The sequence below is a fragment of the Chrysochloris asiatica genome, unplaced genomic scaffold (genome assembly GCF_000296735.1).
Source record: "Chrysochloris asiatica unplaced genomic scaffold, ChrAsi1.0 scaffold00181, whole genome shotgun sequence".
Lineage (NCBI taxonomy): Eukaryota > Metazoa > Chordata > Mammalia > Afrosoricida > Chrysochloridae > Chrysochloris > Chrysochloris asiatica.
The window spans coordinates 3,594,353-3,615,801 of NW_006408699.1; the positions used below are offsets into that span (position 1 = coordinate 3,594,353).

The 21,449-nt window shown below is 43.2% G+C and overlaps 1 protein-coding gene across 1 annotated transcript in view; it reads right to left on the reverse strand.

The window, feature by feature from the left end:
• TANC1 (tetratricopeptide repeat, ankyrin repeat and coiled-coil containing 1) overlaps positions 1–21,449 on the reverse strand; it is a 157,630-nt gene that overhangs the window by 12,897 nt on the left and 123,284 nt on the right. Inside the window, exons 17-18 of the mRNA XM_006872044.1 lie at positions 20,864–20,942; positions 1,054–1,187 (exon numbers count right to left, since the gene is read on the reverse strand). Of these exons, the coding sequence (XP_006872106.1) occupies positions 1,054–1,187; positions 20,864–20,942 (213 nt within the window). The remainder of the gene's footprint in view (positions 1–1,053; positions 1,188–20,863; positions 20,943–21,449) is intronic.

Consider the following 21,449-nt stretch of genomic DNA (forward strand, 5'->3'; position numbering starts at 1 on the left):
ACGTTGTTGTTGCTAAGTGCCTTTGAGTCAATTTCAACCCATAGCGACCCTGTATAGGGTTTCCAAGGAGCAGCTGGTGAGTTTGAACTGCCGACTTTGCAGTTCAAACAGCTTTGCAGTCTGGTTCATTAACCCACAGCGCCACACTATGACTCTTTTGCCATATAAGCACTAGCAAATGCTCTCTCTCCAAACTTCCCGAGATTTAGGAAACAGCAAACAGGAAAGAGATTAGCCAGGGACTCAAGGTAGAAGCTATGAACAAGGCCACAGCAAATGTATAGTACAAACCTTTCTCTGGAACCATGGTCTTGGAAAAGGGAAGGAGAATGAAAATCCAAAATCTTGGTGGGGAGCCCTTATATCTCCCATCAGCGGAGATAGGAGGAAAGGGGAGAAACAATGCAACTACGGGAACTTTTGTCTAGAAAACTCTTCCTAGAGCTGATGCTGTAAGACCCATTTATCTATGCTTACAGCCTGTGATAACCCAGTGTCAGGAGTGGGGTAGGTGTCCAGGGACTATTTACAAAGTGAAGGAATGAGTGATTCAATGAATAGCTACTTTTAAAAGACTGACCCCTGCACCGTCAGTTAAAAGCAGCAGGTCATTCACAATAAAAGAATACCATCCTGAATCACAGCACTAGGTCAGAGAGAAAAAGGTTTCAGCTTGCAAAGAAGTTCCAACAGAACTGCTCTTCTTCCAAGTAAGCTGGATAATAGCAAATCTGTTATCATGATGGGGTCCACTCACTCACTTCTCCTTGCCAGTCACGCAGGGGCCTCCCAAGCTAAAAGGAATCAGCTGTGCACCACTGGTCTGCTAACCAGTCTTATTTCTCAGTCTATATGTTGCCTGGGTGCTCTCCTGTCAAATGTGTGCCGTTATGCAGTAGGATGGATGGTAGAGCAGATGCCACGATGTGTAAGATGACAGTCAGAGCTAAGGGATCTGAGATCTGGCCCCTTGTGATCTCAGGGGAAATGGGCTGTAGTGAAGTCTATCCCCACACTCACTGTTTCTGAGGTAATCACAGACCCACACAGTACCTGCCAGTGCCCCTGCCGTGCTGCACAAAACAAAGGTGGGACCCCTCGCCTGTTGGTCCTAGATACGACAGCTCCATGCTCCAGCAGCAGTTCACAGACCTCCAGCTTCCCTCTTCCTGCAGCCGCAGTGAGAGCTAAAGGAAAGTTGGGAGAGAGCAAGGAATTTCTGTTAGTATGTGGTGGATTAAAGATGGCCACAAATTCGTTGAAGCACCTCCTACTGAGAGGGAAAAGTCTATGCATTCTCCCCTCTTAAGCCTGGGAGTGGGGGTAGGGGGTCTGTGACATCTTTGCCCAATCGAACCCAACAGATATGATGCTAATCTACCTTCTGAGTCCTGTTCCTAACACATAGGCAACTTTCACTTCATTGGTACATTCTCTCTTGGGTCTCAGATGCCATGTTGTGAGGAAGCCCAAGCAGTCCAGGAAAAAGAATTAAATCCTGCCTGTGGTACGGCTGACAATCCAGAAAAACTCCCAAGTGACAGCCAGCATTAGATTTCCAATGATGTATTTGACCCATTTTTGGAAATAGATTCTTTTACTTTGGTCACAAGACTCTTGGTGTGGTGCTGTGGGTTAATGCCATGAACTGCAAAGTTATTTTTGCACAATAAGGTCAGCAGTTCAAACTCACCAGCCGTTCCTTGGAAGCCCTATACAGGGTCGCTATGGGTCAGAACCAACTCGACAATACTTAACAACCACCACCTTAAGTCACACCAGCTTGAACTGTGTCAACAGAGGTGAGCAATCCCCACCAAGCCCTGCCCAAATCACACACTTATGAGCAACTAAATTTGGGGTTTTCTCTTTCCCTACAGCAGTAAATGAGAATACATCACACAGAAAAAGATGGCGATTAGTATTACTGGTCTCTTAAGCTAAAGTTACTAATTTCATTAAATAACGAATATCTTTACTAAGACAGTTAAGCATGTATCATATTATCCCGGCCTTTATGAAGCTTAGAATCTCTTAAAAGGAGTCCAGATATAGAATTAGGAACATCAAAAATGCCTCCCCATTCTGAGTGGTTAGGTGCCATGAGTTGATTCCAACTCACAGAGACCCTATGCAGAACAGAATACAACACTAAGCAGTCTGCACCATCCTCACAATGACTTATGTTTGAGACCATGTGTCAATTCATCTCGTTGAGGTTCTTCCTCTTTTTCACTGACCCTCCACTTTACCAGGGACCGGTCTCTCCTGATAATATGTCCAAGGTATGAGAGACGAAATCTCACCATTATTTGCTTATAAAGAGCATTCTGGCTTGTACTTCTTCCAAGACAGATTTGTTTGTACTTCTGGAAGTCCATGATACTTTCAATATTCTTTGCCAACACCACAATTCAAATGCGTTGACTCTTCTATGGTCTTCCTTATTCATTATCCCACGTTCAGGTAAATATGAGGTGACTGAAAATATCATGGCTTGAGTCAAGTGTACCTTACTTCTCCAAAATGACATCTTTTCTCTTTTAACAGAATTATTTTACAGCAGATTATTTGCCTGATGCAATACATCAGCTGCCTTCATGAGCAACTGATTGTGAATTGAAGCAAATGAAATCTCTGACTTCAAGATTTACTCCATTGATCATTCGGTTCTGAGGATTTTCTTTTCTTTACATTGAGGTGTAATCTACACTGATGGCTGTAGTCTTTAATCTTCATCAGTAAAGCCAAATGCCTTTCCATAGTCAGTGAAGCACAAGTAAACTTCTTTCTGGTATTCTCTGCTTTCATTTAAGTTCAACTGACCGTCAGCAACGATATCCTTAGTTTCACATCCTCTTCTGAATCTAGTTTGAATTTCTGGAAGCTCCCTCTCAGTGTATTGCTGCAACTATTTTTTAATATCTCCAGCAAAATTTTATACACATGTGATATGAATGATAGTTTGATGGTATTCATATTCTATTGGGTTACCTTTCTTTAGGATGGGCATAAATAGGGATCTTTTCCAACCAGCTGACCAGGTAGCCACCTTCAAAATTTCTTGCCATAGATGAGTGAGCAGCTCCAGCGTTTGTTGAAATATTTCAATTTGTAGTCCATCAATTCCTGTAGCCATGTTTTTCATATGCATCTCCTGAAGTGCTTGAACATCAACCAATTCTTTTTGGTACAGTGATTCTTCTTTGGATGCTTTTGGCATCATTCAATATTTTGCCCATTGTTGTTGTCATTAAGTGCTGTCACGTCGGTTCCCTACAATATTGCAACCTGAGGCTTATATTGTTTCTTCAGTTCTTTCAGCTTCAAAAATACTAAACGACTGGCCACCCTGACTGCTTCCTATCACAAACATCACTGTACTTCAAGATGGGTCTTGGAATTGAAGTTGTCATTCCAGCATAGTAACCCATATGATCGTCTGATTCAAAATGGCCAGTACTAGTCCTGATGTGGTACTGTAGGATAAGCACTAGACGATAAGGTTGGTTTGAACTGCAAGGGCAGTTCAAATTCATTGGCCACTCCTTAGAAACCCTACACAGGGTCACTATGATTTAAAACCAACTCGATGGCACGTAGCAACAACAGTCTGTTTTAGCTCACTAATTAATGCCCTATGGTTTCGATTCTTAAGCATTCCATTGCATTTTTTATGACTTCCAATTTTTCTAGATTCATACCTCATACCTTCCACATTCTGATTATGAATAGATGTTTTCAGAGGTTTCTTCTCATAAGCAAATGCAAGTCCTGAAAGCTTTACTCCATCCATGTCACTAAAACTGACTCTATTTTGAAAAGGAAGCAGCTCTTCCCCTGTTGTATTTTAAGGAGCTCATCTTCTACACTAAAACATACAATGTTTTACTTCTATTTGTAAGGTTTTTAATGACTATAGCTCCAGAGATGGGAGTTCTGGTGTGGCATTGTGGGTTACTGTGTTGGACAGCAAAGTTGGTTTGAATCACAAGGTCAGTGGTCCAAGCTCCCCACTGTTCCTTGGAAACCCTATAGAGGGTCACTATGTTCAGAACCAACTTGCCAGCACTTAACAACAGGCTACAGAAATAGTCCATCTTTCCCTCTTTGACGGATGAGTGGTGGCCCTCACGAGTTAGTGACAGAGACAAGCCCAGGCCAGGCTGACAAGCTCTTCAGTGGGAGAAGAGGACAGCCAAGTTAAGCAGCCTAGGAAAGTACAATGCTAGAACAGTCACAAGGAGAGGAATCTAGTGTAATGCTCTACTTCTAGTCCCAGTGTCTGCTTAGGACAACTGTTTTAAATACAGCATGTACAAATTTCTAGCTTTCAGGGTACATCAACTGTTCCCACAAATCAGGAAGCACGACAGATACCACAGAACAAAAATGGGCCCAGGACCAGGTCCATTATTAAAGGTGAAATCCAAATGCCAATGAGCACACAAAAAATATCCCACCTCATTAGTAACCCAAGTGATTAAGACATGGATGTGGGAAGCTCGTACCCTGCGGGTGGGAAGGAAAACTGGGTCACCCTACTCGGTAAGATAGTCTGGCACTGTTTAGTGAAGGTGAAGCCACATGTCTACAACCCCATAATGCCACTTGTAGGCACATACCCCAGAGCAATATAGGGGCACACTACTGTACAGGTCTCTTGGTACACTGCTTAAACGTACCAAGAGACATGTATAATAATGCTCACAGAAGCACTATTCATAGTAGTCTAAAACTGGAAGCAACCTACATGCCTATCAACAAGATAATGTATCAAAGTTGTGTGATAGACAACAATAGAATACTATAAAACAAGAAACAGAAATGCTACACACTAAATACAGCAAAATGGGACACGCTCACAAACTCAGAGCTTGTATTAAAAACGAAGCACAGGAGTGGGTGGAGTGCGACCAAACGCACTGCCATTGAATCAGCCCTGCACAGGGTTCCTCTATCATTGTAAATCTCTACAGGAACACACAGCCTCATCTTTCTCTTCATCAGCAGAGGATGGTAGGTTTGAACTGCCGACCTTGTGATTAACAGTCTAGTGGTTATCCTACAGCACCACCAGGGTAAGCCAGGGGCTTCTAAAGGTTCATGGACAAATGGAAATGAAAGGTAATGGAATTTTTCTATGAATGTTTTGAAGGTCCCCTGTTGTAGTCATCCTAGGGCTGCATGGGAGAGAGGGTGGGGCGCGGAGCAGCTGGCATCCCTGGCCTGCCCTCAGCCCTGTCTCCTGGGGGCCTCAAGTGCAGCCGTGGGACGTGGCAGTCGAGATCAAGGGAGCAGAGAGTGCTTGGAAGTGTGTTTCCATGTACACATCTAGGTATGTCTGTCCTCAAGACCTTATCTGGACAGATAGCTGCAACTACTCCAACTTTCAAGGAGCTCTGGTAGTGTAGTGGTTACGAATCGGGCTGCTAACCTCAAGGTCAGCAGTTCAAAACTACCAGCTATTCCATGGGAGAAAGATGAGGCTTTCTGCTCCTGTAGAGATTTACAGCCTTGGAAACCCTGTGCAGGGTCACTGAGTCGGAGCCGTCTACACGGTACTTAACAACAACAACTCCAACTTCCAATTAACCTAATGATGGTTTAACCCCTAGGAACCAGACACGCTCCTGACATCTGGGCTATAGCTCCTTGATGTCCTTGGCTTAAACAATGAGCCAAGTCTCAATGCTGTGTCCTGAGGGACAGTGCAGTGCAGCTGGTGACTTCGCCTCTTCACAAGTCATGAAGACACCACGTCTCCCTTGAGCTTTGATTTCTCACTCAAGGATCAGGGACCATCCCAACTGGAAATATGAGGGTGGGTCAGACAATCCTACTGCTGAAGACCTAAGGATGCAGAGCTTGAGCCAGGAAAGTGGTAAGACATGCAAGAATTCAACTGAGCTGCTTGTCCTCAGCTCCTCTGGGGTAGAAAGGGCACAACAGTTTGTAGGGTCAAAGAGAAGAATCCATTTCATATATAAGCTTTAGCACGTCCTCTAGCTCCAAGAAAATGACATATGTATAAATAGCCAGGCAGCTCAAGGCCAGAGGCAAGATGTTTTCCTTTGCCCTAGCCTAAGAACAAAGACCACCAGTCCTGACCAATTAAACTGTAACATCTCATAGTTTGCCAATTGTTAACCAATCCAAAGATTGTAAAGCTGAGAAACCCGAGCTTGTTTGAAAACTCTATAAAAACCCTGCAGACAAAGAGCTCTATCCCTAATCCGCTGCTTCGGATACAGGTGGAGTCCTGGCTCGAGCTTGAATAAACAACCCTTGTGCACTTGCATCGGTGTCGGCTCCTTGGTGGTCTTTGGGGACCCCGAATTCTGGGCATAACAAGTTCAGAGAATAGGAGCATCAGCCTGGCCAATTCCGACTGTTGTTCACATGATGATTCATCTAGGTGACGGTCTGCTTCTTTTCAGGAAGCAGGACACCACATTTCCCTGGAAAAGAACGTTGGAAGAGGCTCTATCCTGACAGACTGCTTCAAGACTCTTGATTTACTTGTACAGCCTGGTGTTCGGGGAGGGTCAGAGGAAGTCACAAATCAAGAACTTGGACCCTCAGTTCTCCCAGGCCTCACTGTGGGCATGAGTCTGCTAGTTTCCAAGATTTCGCAATATATAAAGCAGCTAGATGAGGAGGAGCAAATTCTAATCACATGTTCTCCTCCAAAGCCTTTATAAAGGCTCACACTGAAATGTGTGTTCAGTAGAGACAACTAGCAGGAGGAGAGTCTGAACCATGGTTCTCAGATGTGAGGAATGCCCCAGTACTCTGGGGTTGGGGACACAGGATGCTGCTGGGGTCGGAGACCTAACATTGCTTGAGAGACCTGGAAACGCAGTAGTCAGGTGTGACCCTGGGCATCAGTGTCCTTGCCTGGAAAGCTAAGGGGCTGTACCAGGTCCGATTTATGAAAAGTCCAAAGCTTCAGTAAGTATTTAATTCTAATTTTGGTCTTTAAATATACTCAAACTATTTTAAAGTACATAAGAAACACCACAGCACCCCATCACATTTGTTAGTAAAATGTAATTTTCTGAGCTCCATCAACACATTATCCATCAGTAGTAACTTGTCATTGGGCATTCTTCAAAATAATGCTCATCTGTCTAATCAAAGAATTTCACACAACTATAAGAAGAGCCTCCTGGTACGGCACTAGAGGATAAGCACTGGACTGCTAATTACAAGGTCAGTGGTTCAAACCCACCCGTTGTTCCTCAGAAACCCTACAGTGGGTCACTATGAGTAGGACCCGACTCAACAGCACTTAACAAGAGCCCATTTAAAATCTGCTATCACTGACCTTGATTGCAGGTGTAATTCATGTCGTTTATCAAATACAAAAAATTAATTCGTGTTAACAGAAAGGTACCTATAATACCAGTTTTCTAGACTGGGGGTCCACCACATCCAAAATATTTGACAGCAAGGTGATTTCCTCCACTATGAGGGTCCAGGTCCCATTACGGTTTGTGCCTTTGTGGTTTCTGATACACTGAGGCCTCACAGCACATTTATCTACATCATCTGGATTGCTCTGCATAGGCCTCCTCTGAGCAGTTCATGAGATGAAAAGTCTGAGCATTGGGCTGCTACTGCTACCAGAACGTGCTCTTCCTTTGAAGCTTTAGCACTCTACCAGGTCGAGTCCTCCTCTTTTCCTGCTCCTCTGATTGTAGCTGATAACAAGGAACGAACAAAACACATACATGTACACACATGCTCCATCAATGTAGCTACAGGACACCATGGGAAGGGATCAACACATGGGACCTACCATGGGATGAGGGCTGAAACAGATGGCCCATAACATTTTGTTCTCTTTTATTTGGTAAAGGAGTTCTGTTGTATTTTATGCAGGGGCCTTCAACCAGGATTTCTGTGGCAGCTGCGACTAAATTTTTGCAACAGCAACACACTAGAATGACGCTCCAGAACTAAAAATAAGGGCTATGTTTTATGGACACAGCAGAGAAGCCAGAAGTTGGAGCAGCTGACACATGGGCGTCAGCACCACCCCAGGCTTGACAACAGTCGGGGTCCAGTTTCCTCCTTTTCCTTCAAAGCTTGACTTTTGGTCTATATTGATTCTCTTTTTATGTAGTTGACCACCTTTGAGCACTTAGAGCTAAAAGAATCTCACCCAGATGTGCTGAAGCTTAAAAATGGTCACATTCTGCATACAAACTGTGAATCAGGTTCTTATTTGCAAACAGTGCTGTCAAACAGAAGAGGACTTGTGTTTTTTTTTTATTTAAAACTCGTTGCATTTTTTACCCCATCACTGCTAATTCTGGTTGCTGGGGTGTATCTCAAGTTTCAGCGGCCACGGGACTTAAGACCATATTTGGCAACAAGCAAGCCTAAAGAACAGTCAATGACATGTTTAAGTAAACAAAACCATGGCAGGGCTACACTCAGGAATTCCAACTATTCTGAGGAAAAGGACAACCTCTGGGCTGAAGGACAGCTTCTAATTAAGGGTCAACTCACTCTGTCTGATCAGAAAAGAAACAGGCAGAGGCCAGGATGGGAGAAGAGTCCCTGGGAGTCACATAATGCCTTCTTTCCTGGCCAATGAAGCTCAGAGGAAGGGGACTACTGACTTAGTCTGAAATGGGAACTCTATTTCAGTCTGAGCACAGAGCATGCTTAAGGCTCAAACTACAATGAATTTCTTTGACTTGCAAAATCCTTAAAGAGAAGGTGTTATTGTAATTTAATTCCCATGAAAGCACATATCTGTTCTTGAGGATCCTGGAATACTGTTCAGAAGAGCTCTATAAAGGCAGGTGTTATGAAAAGGCTGATTAATATTGAACACATACTGAATTTATTGAAAACATCAATAAGATAAATTTTTGTATCATAAAGTGGGTTGTTACAGTTATCCTTTGCATATTAAAGTCCTGTGGGCAAAGTATCTGACTTACAAACTGTTCACTGGCCAGCAGCAGTCATCCCAAAAACAGGGCTGTTTACCTGTCACTCAGTGATGCTGGGTGTGTAGGATGGCACGGCTTAAGGGATGATAATGATGGGTCGTGAGGCAAGACCAATTGCTAGAAAAGGACTTTCTGTTTGGTAAGGAAAACCCTGAAGGAGAGTCACAACTATTGGCTGAAACATAACAATCATCATAAAGAGGCAGGCCCAGCACTGGTTCCTTCTATTGTGCATGAGGTCACCGTGATCAGAGTCCATTCAACAGCAACACAACAACATCCCACTGTCATTCTGTACCCAACTAGAAACTGAGCGCACAGAGTGAGCGGGGGCAATTCCCACTTCCACCCCACTGCAGTTTCAGACATTACACACAGATGACCCAAACCCAACAGGGCAGAGAAGCAATACCACCTGGGCATGCAGAATGGCACATTTCCTTCTAAGACTTCGAAGTGGGCCGAGTGGCTTGGCTTTGTGCGTAGAGTTGGGATATTTGTGCAATTTATTTCACATTTTATGGGAATTGTCCTTCTTTTCAAAAAAGTGTGTAGAAAATGAAAATGCCAGTATGAGTAGCAGGCAGTATTGTTGTTGTTATGTGCCGTGGAGTCGGTTCCGACCCATAGTGACCCTGTACAGGGTTTCCGAGGCTGTAAATCTTTATGGGAGCAGAAAGCCTCATCTTTCTCCTGAGGAACAGCTGGTAGTTTCGAACTGCTGACTGTTGAGATTAGCAGCCCGATTTGTAACCACTACGCTACCAGAGTAAGCAGTATAGGTCTCAAGAATGTAAGCTAATTGTGACGGAAATGGAAACATCATTAGATGTGACATAGGCAGTGATGTCTGAACCCCACTGGGAGACTCACTGGACTCAACACACTCCACGAGGAAGGAAAGTGTGAAGAGTTGTTGCTGTTCTTAAGAGCTGCTGAGTCAGTTCTGATTCATAGTGATCCTGAACAGGGTTCCAAGGAGCAGCTGGTGGGTTTGAACCATCAACCTTGCATTTGGCAGCCTAGTGCTTATCCTGCAGCATTACACCAGGACTCAATGTAAAGAGTGATGGTAGTGGTGGTGGTGTGCCATGGAGTTGGTTCCAACTCACAGAGACCCTGTATAGAGGTTTCCAAAGCTGTAAATTTTTACAGGAGCAGAAAGCCTCATCTTTCTCCCGCAGAACAGCTGGTGATTTCAAACTGCTGACCCTGTGATTAGCAGGCTGACTCATAACCACTACACTACCAGAGCTCTTTTGAAGTAAAGAGTACACATATAAAATGTTGGGAATTTGTCAGGCCATTTTATCTAAAAAATAAAAATGTAATTACAGATTTTCTTAAAATTCAGAAGAAAATAGAAATTTAATTAAAATTTATAAATAAATGAAATTAAAATTTTATAAATAAAAATTTAATTTCTAAAAATTAAAATTTCTTAAAAATACATTTTCACTTTCTAGCAAATGACCTTTTAAGAAGTTCTGGAGAGAAGCTGGGCATTGTCTTGTCTGCCTGTCATGTTGTTATTTGCTTTTGAGTTGGTTCCGACCCATAGCAACCCTGTACAGAGTTTTCGAGAAGCGGCTGGTGAGCTTGAACTGCCAACCTTGTGGTCCAAACCGACTTTGCAGTCCAGTGCATTAACCTACAGCGCCACATACTGAGCTGTCATACTGAGGTCTAAAGAGGCTAGCCCCGAAGTCCTCAACTGGGTCAAAGGAGCACATAGTTGTACAACGTATCAAAAAGGCCACAACCCTCCCTCCACCTTCCCGGAACAGGGTTAAGAATGATAAAGGCCAAATCTCATAATTTTGCTTTGTTAGGCATTTCCTTCTGTTACTGAAGGAGGGGAGGATTTCCGTTAAGCCAGAAAAACATACAAACAGCCAAACAGTCTTTAACTCCATAAAAATTACAGGATAAAGAAAAAACCAATATGATCGCTCTTGCTAAAAATGTTCTGAGATGAACGCCAACCGGCTCTGAAGTCCAGAACAAGCTAGCTCCCAGCTTCTCCCAAGCCTGTTCTGGAAGGGATGCACTCCGTGACCTTGTGAATGGGAATCAAGGCTGCCCAGAGACTTTCTGAATTCAACAAGCCTTTGTTGGTAACACCCCACTGACCCTTCCCTATTGTTCTCCACTTGGCACGAGTTACTTCCCTGAAGGCCTAGAGCAGCTCAGGCTCTCAGGCTCAGGGCCAGATGGCTGGGTTCAGAGAGAGGGAAGCTGTGCTAAAGGGCAAAGCAGGGCTTCAGACGAAACTGTGCCTCCCCGCCACCTACTTCCCACCTCTCGAGGCTGAAATGAGGAAGAAACCAAATCTGGAAAGCAGAAGGCTCCAAACTTGATTTTCTGTCTTTGTGTATGGATTAAAGATCGAACACAAACATCAAACTGCAAAAGCTTTCTTTAGTCTTTACACTAAAATGTGTAGCTGCCAGTACACTTCATGACATTACCAAAATTCTTTTCCACCCTTCACCTATGGTGTCACCTTCATCAAAGTAACTGCAAGGTTCTACCACTTAGATATTCATTCAAATACTCTCAAGATCTATAACATATTACAATAATAACTAATATTAACAATCAAGATGATCATCACAGCTCTGATGGCATAGTCCATTTTTTGGGCACTTCCCTACTGAACCCTGTGGGTAGATTTTCATTGAATCTTTACAAGAATCTTTTAAGTGAGGTGTGATGTTACATTCATTTTATTAAAATGAAGGAATTGCTTTAAATCTCCATGTGGGAGCCAGGAATTTATCTCAAGCAGCCTAACAAACCTAGAGTAAAAGTCTCAACCACAATTTCTGGTGTGGCACTGTGGGTTAATGTGCTGGACTGCAAGGTTGGTTTTATCTACAAGGTCAGTGGTTTAAGTTCACCAGCCACTCCTCAGAAACCACATCCCAAGTCGCTATGGGTTGGAACTGACTCAACGGCACTTCACAACAACAACAAAAATATACTTTAATGATCCAAGACGACACTTACAAGGTGCTTCCTATATGGTGCTTACCAAGTGCCAGGCACTGCTCTAAGCATTGCATATCCATAAACTCATTTAATACACAACTCATGTTGGTGAATCTGTTCCCCTATTTTACAGAGGGAGAAAATTAGGCCCAGATCATTAAATAATGCACCCAAGGTCCCCCAGGCTAGGGCCTGGAAACTGAGTTCTTAACTCATACACTGCCTTCAGGAGGCCTTGATAATATTCAACTAAGTCTTTTATGGAGTCCTGGTATAGTGCTGGAGGATAAGCACTAACCTGATAACCTCAAGGTGGACAGTTCAAATTTATAAGCCGTTCCTCGGAATCCCTACACAGGATTGCTGTGAGTCGGAACCAACTTGACTGCAATTAACAACAAGCAGCATTTTATTAAGCTTCCTTCCCTGGGGAACTGTTAAGTTTTCTCTCGTAGGCAATACAATAAAATGACTGCAGTAAGGAGCTCTGGTAGCGTAGTGGTTACGAATCGGGCTGCGAACCTTAAGGTCAGCGGTTCGAAACTACCAGCCGCTCCGCGGGAGAAAGATGAGGCTTTCTACTCCCGTAAAGATTTACACCCTCGGAAACCCTGTACAGGTTCGCTATGGGTCGGACCCGACTCGATGGCACTTAACAACAACAACAACCCTTTTATGGTTGGCCACAAAGGTTAAATGTGAACATCTGGGATCCTATCTGTCCTGTTCCAAGCTAAACTTTGGCCCTATTCTTACATATATTATTTCAAATAAGCTTTTCTAATCCTTTGAGGAATAATGTGTGCTATAAATAATGTAAATTCAATTTAAAAACAATTTCCTAAAACACGAACAACATAAATTCTATTTCATACAGAAGAGCAGAGCTTTAAACAGCTGTCATTTTTACAGCATGCCAACAATGTTGGCATTTCTTATAGTTTCTCTCCCACACTCGGTTATTTAAAGTATGTGTCATGGTCTGCTCTTCATTCTGTCCTTACAGGCTGGGAGGGTGCAGTCATGTTCAGGACACCACACAAAGCATCCGTGTAAAGAGTGGGCATTTTCACAAAACTACTTGACACAATCTCACATTCAGCCTCAAAAAATTACAAAAAAACAAAAAGAGGGGAGTAGTTAATTAAAGTCCAGAAACAGAGAACCCTAGGGCCATCAAGGGAGAAGAACATGAGCGGAATGTAGGACCCTATCCAAAGAAGCAGCGACATCAGAGATGGAGGCAGAGATGAGTACACGGAGAGAGAACTCTGGACTCATGGAAAGAAGGGGACTAGGTGCTGGTGGCCAGGAGGCAGGCTTGCAGAATGTGCCCTTTGGTTATTTTAATTGTTATATATTCCTGAGTATTCCTGTATACATCCCCTCAAAAAAAGGGGGGGCGGGGAATGGAAGCAAATACTGTTGAATGATGATATACAGAGGAGACTAAAATCACTGCAATGAAACAATGGTGTAAAACCGATGTTCTCCCATGTAAACTATCACTCAGTTCACATTAAAAACAAATGAACAAGAAAAAGTTACAAAGATACAAATGCCCTTTCAATTTTAGTTCCATAGAATCCTTATAGGACTGTAAGTTCTAACAGCAGCACTTGCAGGTAAGTAAAGATGCTTGAAGCTACCAAAATATAGCAGGATAAATAACGTCTACTGAAGACAGACGCTAAGGAACAGGAAGAAATACTCACTAGAAAAGATGGATTCCACGTACTGCAAAAACATGATGGAAGTAGTGAAAAGACTTCCAAAAAATGGTCAAGCTACCAATTCATTCTGGGGGTTTTCAACACGCTCTAGGCCTTGCTCCTCAGCCCTGCCCTGAAGGGCAGACATACACAGGTCTGCTGATTTCTGCTGCCTTTTTGGAAGAGGAGTGGTCTATAGAATGTACCCATTTTAGGGGAGATCCCAGGGGTCTGCTAGAGCAGGAAGGACAGGGTATGGAAAATTCTAGCACATCTCGGTTCTCATCCCCCAATGCCTCCCATTATCCTTCCAGAGCCTCAGCTATCACCACCACCGCCCCCCAGTGTTTTATGTTACTCCACCTCTCCTTCCAGAGCCTGGACTACCACCCTCACTCCCCAGTGTCCTAGGTTACCCCACTTCTCCTCTACCCTTGCAAAACCCTGGGTTTCCCCACTCCTGCATGTTATGTTCTAGGGTCCTGGATTACCTCGCTTTCATGCTTTTCCCCAAGGAAACTCAAGAACATCTCGCTTTGTTTAGACTGGCAGAAACTTGGATTTCCATGCACCTTCTTAAAACAAACACTGGCAAAGGAAGGAATACCTTGGCGAGGGGTTTCCAACAATAGTGTTGATGAGATGCTTAAGTTCTACAAAGATTCCAGTACCTTAGGCCTACAATGGAAAATCACTTAGCTTTCTCTTGGGGTACACTTAGAACATTCCATCCATTGTTCAACTTAACACATTCTCCACATGCCCTAGCAAGCAATGGCCAAACCCTTTTCCTTCCAGTTTCTCACCTCTAATCCTGCCTTCAGAAATACATGCATCTGGGAATGTTAAACTCAATCCAATGACTTTTAAATTAAAATGCTTACCAAATACGAGCCTGTGCTCCCTCCAACACTCTTAATGATTAAAGGGCCATTTTTTAAAGCAAAAATAAGACAACTTTCTGCTCCCTGGGAGGGGGAGGGGTATGCCCTTGGATAAACCTAACTCTACTATTAAAACATCAAGTATGAAATACAACTCACTAGTCCCCTAGGTTCCTGGCTCAACATGGAAACAGGTACAAGAACTCCTTCTCCAAGCTCACAGTCCCCTCAGGGGACACAGCTATCCCAGTGACTCAAGTTCCAGAATTATACTAGTTCCATCTAGAATTTGAGAGTTGAGAACCGGGATTAGTCTACACGCTGAGCTAAGTGGCTTCAACATGGTACAAAAAGGGAAGTGGTGTGCATGAAATACTCTACTCAATCCACAGTGAAGAAAATCCAGCTCTTCTTAAAAACAGAGGTAAATAAAGTGCTTTTTAACAGCTCTGACAATAACTATTTACAATGACAACTCTTTCGGAAAGTATTAGCCAATTAAATTAATACTGACTTGACATAAAAGAACATGGTAATGGGGGATTTCAGTTAGACCTTTAGCTAACTCTGAAGGTGCACCTTCACTTTTTGTACCATGTGGACCCCAAAGAAGGGCACACTCTGAGCTAAAGCACAAATTAGGAGACCGGACTCTACTGCTTGTCTAACAAACAAAACAATTAAAACGTTGACTTGAATTGATTCTGACTCATGTGACCCCGAATAGGGTTTCCAGTGCCTGTGACTGTTTGAAAGCATATTGCCAGGCCTTTCTTCTGTGGTGTCTCTGGGGCATTTATACCAACAACCTTTTGGTTAGCAGCTGAGCACTAACCTGTTTGTTCCAACTATACTCTCCTCACAATAAAAGACTGTTTTCCCAAATTACTCTGCAAAATGAATGGCATCTGTTTGAAAATATTATGTCTGCAGTTTCCTTAAAGCCACTTGTCTACTTGATCCATATCTATGTGACAAGCACTGGACTACACCTGCTCTGTCCAATCCAGTGGCCACTAGTCACAATTAGATATTTATATTTAAATTAAGATAAAATCATATTGAAAGTTCAGTTTCTGACTATTGCGTTCAGGTGCTCAGTAGTCACAGGTGGCAGAAGGTAGCTAACACATGGACAGCATGATTGGTAAAGTGGAGTGTCAGCGAAAAAGAGGAAGACCCCAATGAGATGGATTGGCATAGTGGCAACAGCAACGAGGCACAAGTGCAGCTACAACTGTGAGATTGGTGCAGGATTGGGGAGAGTTTTGTTTTGTTGTATATAAGGTGGCAATGAGTCAGTACCACCTCAATGGCACCTAACACCACCAATAACCAAACAAGTAACAACAATATAACTGGTCAGTGCTATGAAAGGTATCCTGGGGGTACAATGGTTACGCACTTGGCTGCTAACCAAAAGACTGGCAGTTCAAACCCACCGAGCCGTTCTGCAGGTACAAGCCCTGGCGGTCTGCTTCCATACCTATTATAATCTAGAAAACGCCACAGGGTCAAACTGACTCAAAGGTCCCCAACAACAAAGTGCTATACATGAAATTGCAAACTGACCTAAAGGGAGTCAAGAGGTGGGGAGGTTTTGCTGACCAGGCAGGCAAGTGCTGAAACAGACAGGCCTCTAGTCCCCTTTGAAGTGGGCAATTCTAACTAGAAGCACAGAGAACAGGCTCGAAGACTTGAGAGCTGCCTGCAGTTTGGAAACATAGTTCCTCTAATAATTCACAATAACATGAACTCACTAAGTGAAGCATCTCTGACCACTTAAGTTTGGGCTGATTCACATCAAACACTGACATGAAAACAGTAACTTCGTTTAAGCTGGGACTCGGAGCCAGAACTTACTTACTGTCACGACTGTGGAATGCCTGACACAGAGCAAACACAGCATCTGCTGGGCTGCCTGAAACCCTCAGGATGACAGTGGCTGACCACGTCAGTCTCGAAGGCAGTACTGGTATCCACCGTGCACTTACAACTCCCTTCTTCCAACCAGCAACATACAGGAAATCTGTACATTTTGGAACTGTACAAAGCAGACACTCATCATACATTTAGTAGCCCTCTTGGGGTCCAACACTGTGAGGGAGAAAAGAGACAGGCAGGTAGCTGTGCTCCAAAGAGAACACTGGCTTCTGCTCTGAGGTTAGCCACAAAGAGACCCTGACTTGGTGTAAGCTCATCAGCTGATACTTTAAGGCCAGGTGGTTTGAAGCTCAATCAATACAAAACAGTTACACCACAGTTGAGAGAGAAATAAGGCACTGCATAATCCACACAAAGCTCCCAGTTGTTCTGGCATCTTCCCACACCCCAGGCAGAAGAAGAGAGGCAAGGCCCACTCTGGAGTGCTTTGTACACAAAGCACCATTGTCCACACCCAGGAATGAGGACCAAAGAAAACCGGGAGGCAAAACAACTTCTGGAAAACAATGAAAAACAGTGATGTCCATCCAGCAGCCTACACAGGCTGGGGAACTCGGCTGTGCTGCCTGAGAGTAAGATGAGGCTTCGTGAGAATAACTCCTTCGATCATAACCCTAGCAGCTCAGCAGGCTGCTTGTCTGCCCTGTGGACTAACACGCCCACATCCGGGTCAGGTTCACTGGCCAGGACCACCTGTGGACTCTGACCGTGCATGGCTGAATTCCAAACGCAGAACTCACAGTGTGGACAAGGCAGTTTGCATTTGTGGAAACCCCCAGACTTCCAGATTTTCTCTCAGTTTTAAAAACTTCCCCTAAGATTTTGAGGTATCCTTTGATGACCAAGAGCTGGAAAGGAGGCAGGTGTAGGGTTGTAGATAGTGGTGGTCAGTTTTGAAGAACACAGGCGAAAAAGGTACTAGATCCAAAAATGTCCATAGGTAACAAGATTGGTTTTAGTGGCAGTCAGAAAGAGCCGCCCTCGCTCTCTAGAGCAGAGTTAGGAACTAACTGGCCTTTTCTTGGTTTAAAAACAAAATCCTAAGAACTCCTGGCTGAGGTAATCCACCAGCATGCCTTCTGAGGACTGGTTTTTCAGGGGCTGAAGTGGTCTGAAGGTTACTCATGAGTCTCTAGAAGGGTCCAGCTGAACTACTGCTTATCTGTTAATGAAGACTCATGGGAGTCCAGGCACTCAGCTGCTAGCCCACCAGCTCGGTCTGTGAGAGAAAGATGAGGCAGTCTGCTTCTGGAAATATTGCTGTTGTTAAGTGCTGTGGAGTTGGTGCCAACTTCTAGCTAAAGATTACAGCCTTGGAAACCCTACAGGGAAGTTTTACTCCACCTTATAGGGTTTTCATGACCCCGAGTCAACTGAATGGTAGCAGGTGGTAGTAGTTAATAGGAACTCTGTAGTTTAGCTCACAGGTCCGCTGGGCAGCTGGCTCAAGGAGAAAGAATGCTGAAGTTCAGGATTAGTTAACCTGAGACAAAAGAGAGCTCACACTCAATCCTCAAGGGCAGCTCTGCCCTGGATTTCTTTCTCCCAGAAAACAAAATGACCTGGACTATATTACGCGAAATCAGTTGCCCTCCAGTTGACATACTCATCATGGCCCTATGTGTGTCAGGGTAAAATAGTTCTCCAGAGCGTTTGCAATGACTGATTTTTATAAAATACGTCTCCAGGCTTTTCTTCCAACACACCTCTTGGTAGACTCAAACCTCCAACACTTTGGTTAGCAGCCAAGTGAGTCAAACATTTGTATCACCCTGGGACTTTCAAAGGTTAAGGATTCTCACTGAACATGTCAAGAATGGCCAACAGACGCATCATTCACATCAGCGGAGTACTCAACAAACTTTAGACACCTGAGTGCTCAAAAACACTTTATATAGACGTTTCTCTGCAAAGGTTCTCTATTTTACCTGTAGCCAGCAATCACCAGAAATGATCTAGGATGCACAACAGAAATATAGAGTCTCAGTAAAGTTCTGAAAACGTCTCAGACATTACCAAACAGCATGAGGGACTGAGTTACTTGCTCAGGGCCATAGTCTCGGGGGACACCACCATCAGCTGACATATCATAGTTCACAAAAGCATTTTTCTACATACTACTTCGGTGAGTTGCAACTGGGATTTACAAAGTGGCCATCAAAGGTGCAGCTATTGCTCTCTCCAAGTCCAGAGGAATAAGAGTGACGAAAATTGAAGCTATTTAGAAACAGTCCAGTGGACTAGTGGACCACATAAACATCAGTTTCTATGACCCTGATACCAGAAGAACTATATGGTGCTAGGCTATCATTACCAACTGCTCTGAAAGAGATCTCATTAGAAGGTCCTAGACAGACTCAGAGAAAATGTGGAACAAAACTCAAAATCACAAAAGACTTACTGGTCACACAGAGGTTGGTAGAGCCCTGACATTATTGACCCTTGGTCACCCTCCAGGTCTGTAACTAAACTGGCCTCTGGAGCCCAATATTCAGCCAAGCAATAGATAGGTATGTATATAGGGGAGAACAACAACACTAGTGAGGTACACACACCATAAAATGGTCAACCACTGTAGATCAAAACAGCAGCATTTGCTCAAAGACAAAGTTCACAAAGGGTGGAAAATAAGAAGAATGTACACGAGGACACAGCAAATGGGATCTAAGTGATGTCACACTGAGGGGTCTACAATCACGAGATGAAATGAAGTACATAATCTATTGAATATAAAACTGATGGTCGGCTCTGTAAACCTTCACTCAATTCATAATAAAGAGTTTTGTTTTGTTTTTTAAATCTTTGAAGAAAAATAGAGCCTCGGGTTTGTACAAGACCTCATATTTGTCCCGGATCACTCTTATTGGCGGGTACTAAGGACCCAACTGCTTTTTCTCATTTAGCCTTCACAAACAGGTGCTATTAACTCAGTTCACAGAGGCAGAAAATGGGCTTCATGTAACTCATGGAAGGACCCTACAATAGGTAATGAGAGAGCAAGGTTGGAACCTTCTCATTGTCAGCAAAGGCATGTTCTTATCTACTTAGCTACATACGTCTGACCATAGCCCACTGTGGAATCTGGTGGAAACTTTTCTTCTCCAGATTACAGAGCAGCCTGTACTACTCAAGAGGGGAGGGGAGGGGCTCTATGATGAATTAAGGGAACTATTTAAAGCAGCAACTTGCAGCCCAAGCACAATCTCGCTCCATTTGGGATCCTGTACTTCTTTGTACTGAGGCCCCCTCATATGTCAATGAATGATGGAGAGCCACACACACAGCCGTAGCTTCAGAAGGCCTGGTCCAGAAAGCCTCAGATGCTGCTCCTAAGTGAAGGTTAATTAGCTAACAAACACAATACACCACCATTTGGCTTGTTGGGAAATAATTTGCAAGTGAAATTGGCAAAAGACAAATGGAAATTGCTTATGCCATACATACATAGAACATAGGCTGGAAATGCATATTTAAATACTCTTGGGTACATCCATTTGAAAACAATAGCTTAACTAACTAATGATAATTTACATTCTTGTATTTTAATATCAATTGTCAAATAGAAATTAATAGTATCTATGTTAACCTGACAAGTAATGAACTCAAATCTTTATTGAAAATTAACTCCCCTTAGGGTTCCTCCCACCTTTTAAACATCCCCTCTACCCTAACAATGGGAATGCACTTTGAATCTGAAATCTCTGTATCTGTCTTCACTATTTTCAGGAGCTTAGTGGATCACAGGCTTAAGGTTTGAGCCGCTAACTGAAAGGTCGGGCAGTCGTTTAAACACACCAGCTCTACTGGAGAAAGATGAGACTGTCTGCTTCCAAAAAGCTACACAGTCTTGGAAACCCTCTGGATCAGTTCCAAAGTTTCTATAGGAATAGACTACACAGTTGTAGCTTTGGTTTGATTTGAGCCCTACCAGGCAGACTACTGCCTTCTTGACTCAGTCACTTTTTATTTACCTGAAAATGGGGTGGGGAGGTGGGGGGTGGGAAGACATACTGCCCTGCTCCCTTTCCAAGGCTCACAGGAAGAACAGTAAGTTGCTTAGGCTCTGTGAGGACTTTGCAAACCACAAAGTGCCACTTTATTTAGGCATTTCCATCTGGATTCATTAGATACACAGTAACTGCTACTGTATTCCACAGTGATTCAAATTTCCTGTGCTCTTGGCAAAGTTTTGCTACTCATTTGGAAAGTTTAAAAAAATCTAAACTTCAAATGTCTTGGGATAAAATAAAAATAAGACTACATACATCACAAGTCCTCCTTAAAATAATTAGGGCAAAACAAGGGTTAAAACATCAAGAAAACTGCCCTAGATTACAAGCAGTGGGACCGTAATTACCTGTTTCTCCCCACAATGTGTCAGTGCTGTTGACTTCTATTTCATGTTCCTCTTCCATTTCCAGCAAGCACTGGACCACCTGTCAGAAGTGGCAAGGTAATTTAATGAGTTCTCATGGCAATATGAGCTTATTATATCCCATGTTATCAAAGGGGAAGGTGTGTGTTTTTTTTAACCATTATTATCTCATGCTGCATAAGGAGAGAAAATATAATGAAAACCATTTTCAAGCATAATTCATATGCTATTCACATGTTCACTCTGAGAAGGATTTTTATATATGTATATATAAAATCATAATCTCAGTGAATTTCAGCAACACTGTACAGGATTACCAGGTACTCAGAATTCTAATGAATTCCAACATGACCCAAATATGCCAGCCTCATCAACAAAGGACACAGTGGATCATACAAAGTGCAGCTTCTGCATAAATCAACAGAAGATGGTGCATCCATTTCTCACAAGGGAGAAAAACAAGGTGAAGAATTTTCTTTCCCACAAGATAAAAGAAAGTCTTGTCAAAATAAAAAAAATGAACAGATATCACTATTCTCTTCCTTATATCTTCCTCATCAAGTGTGGA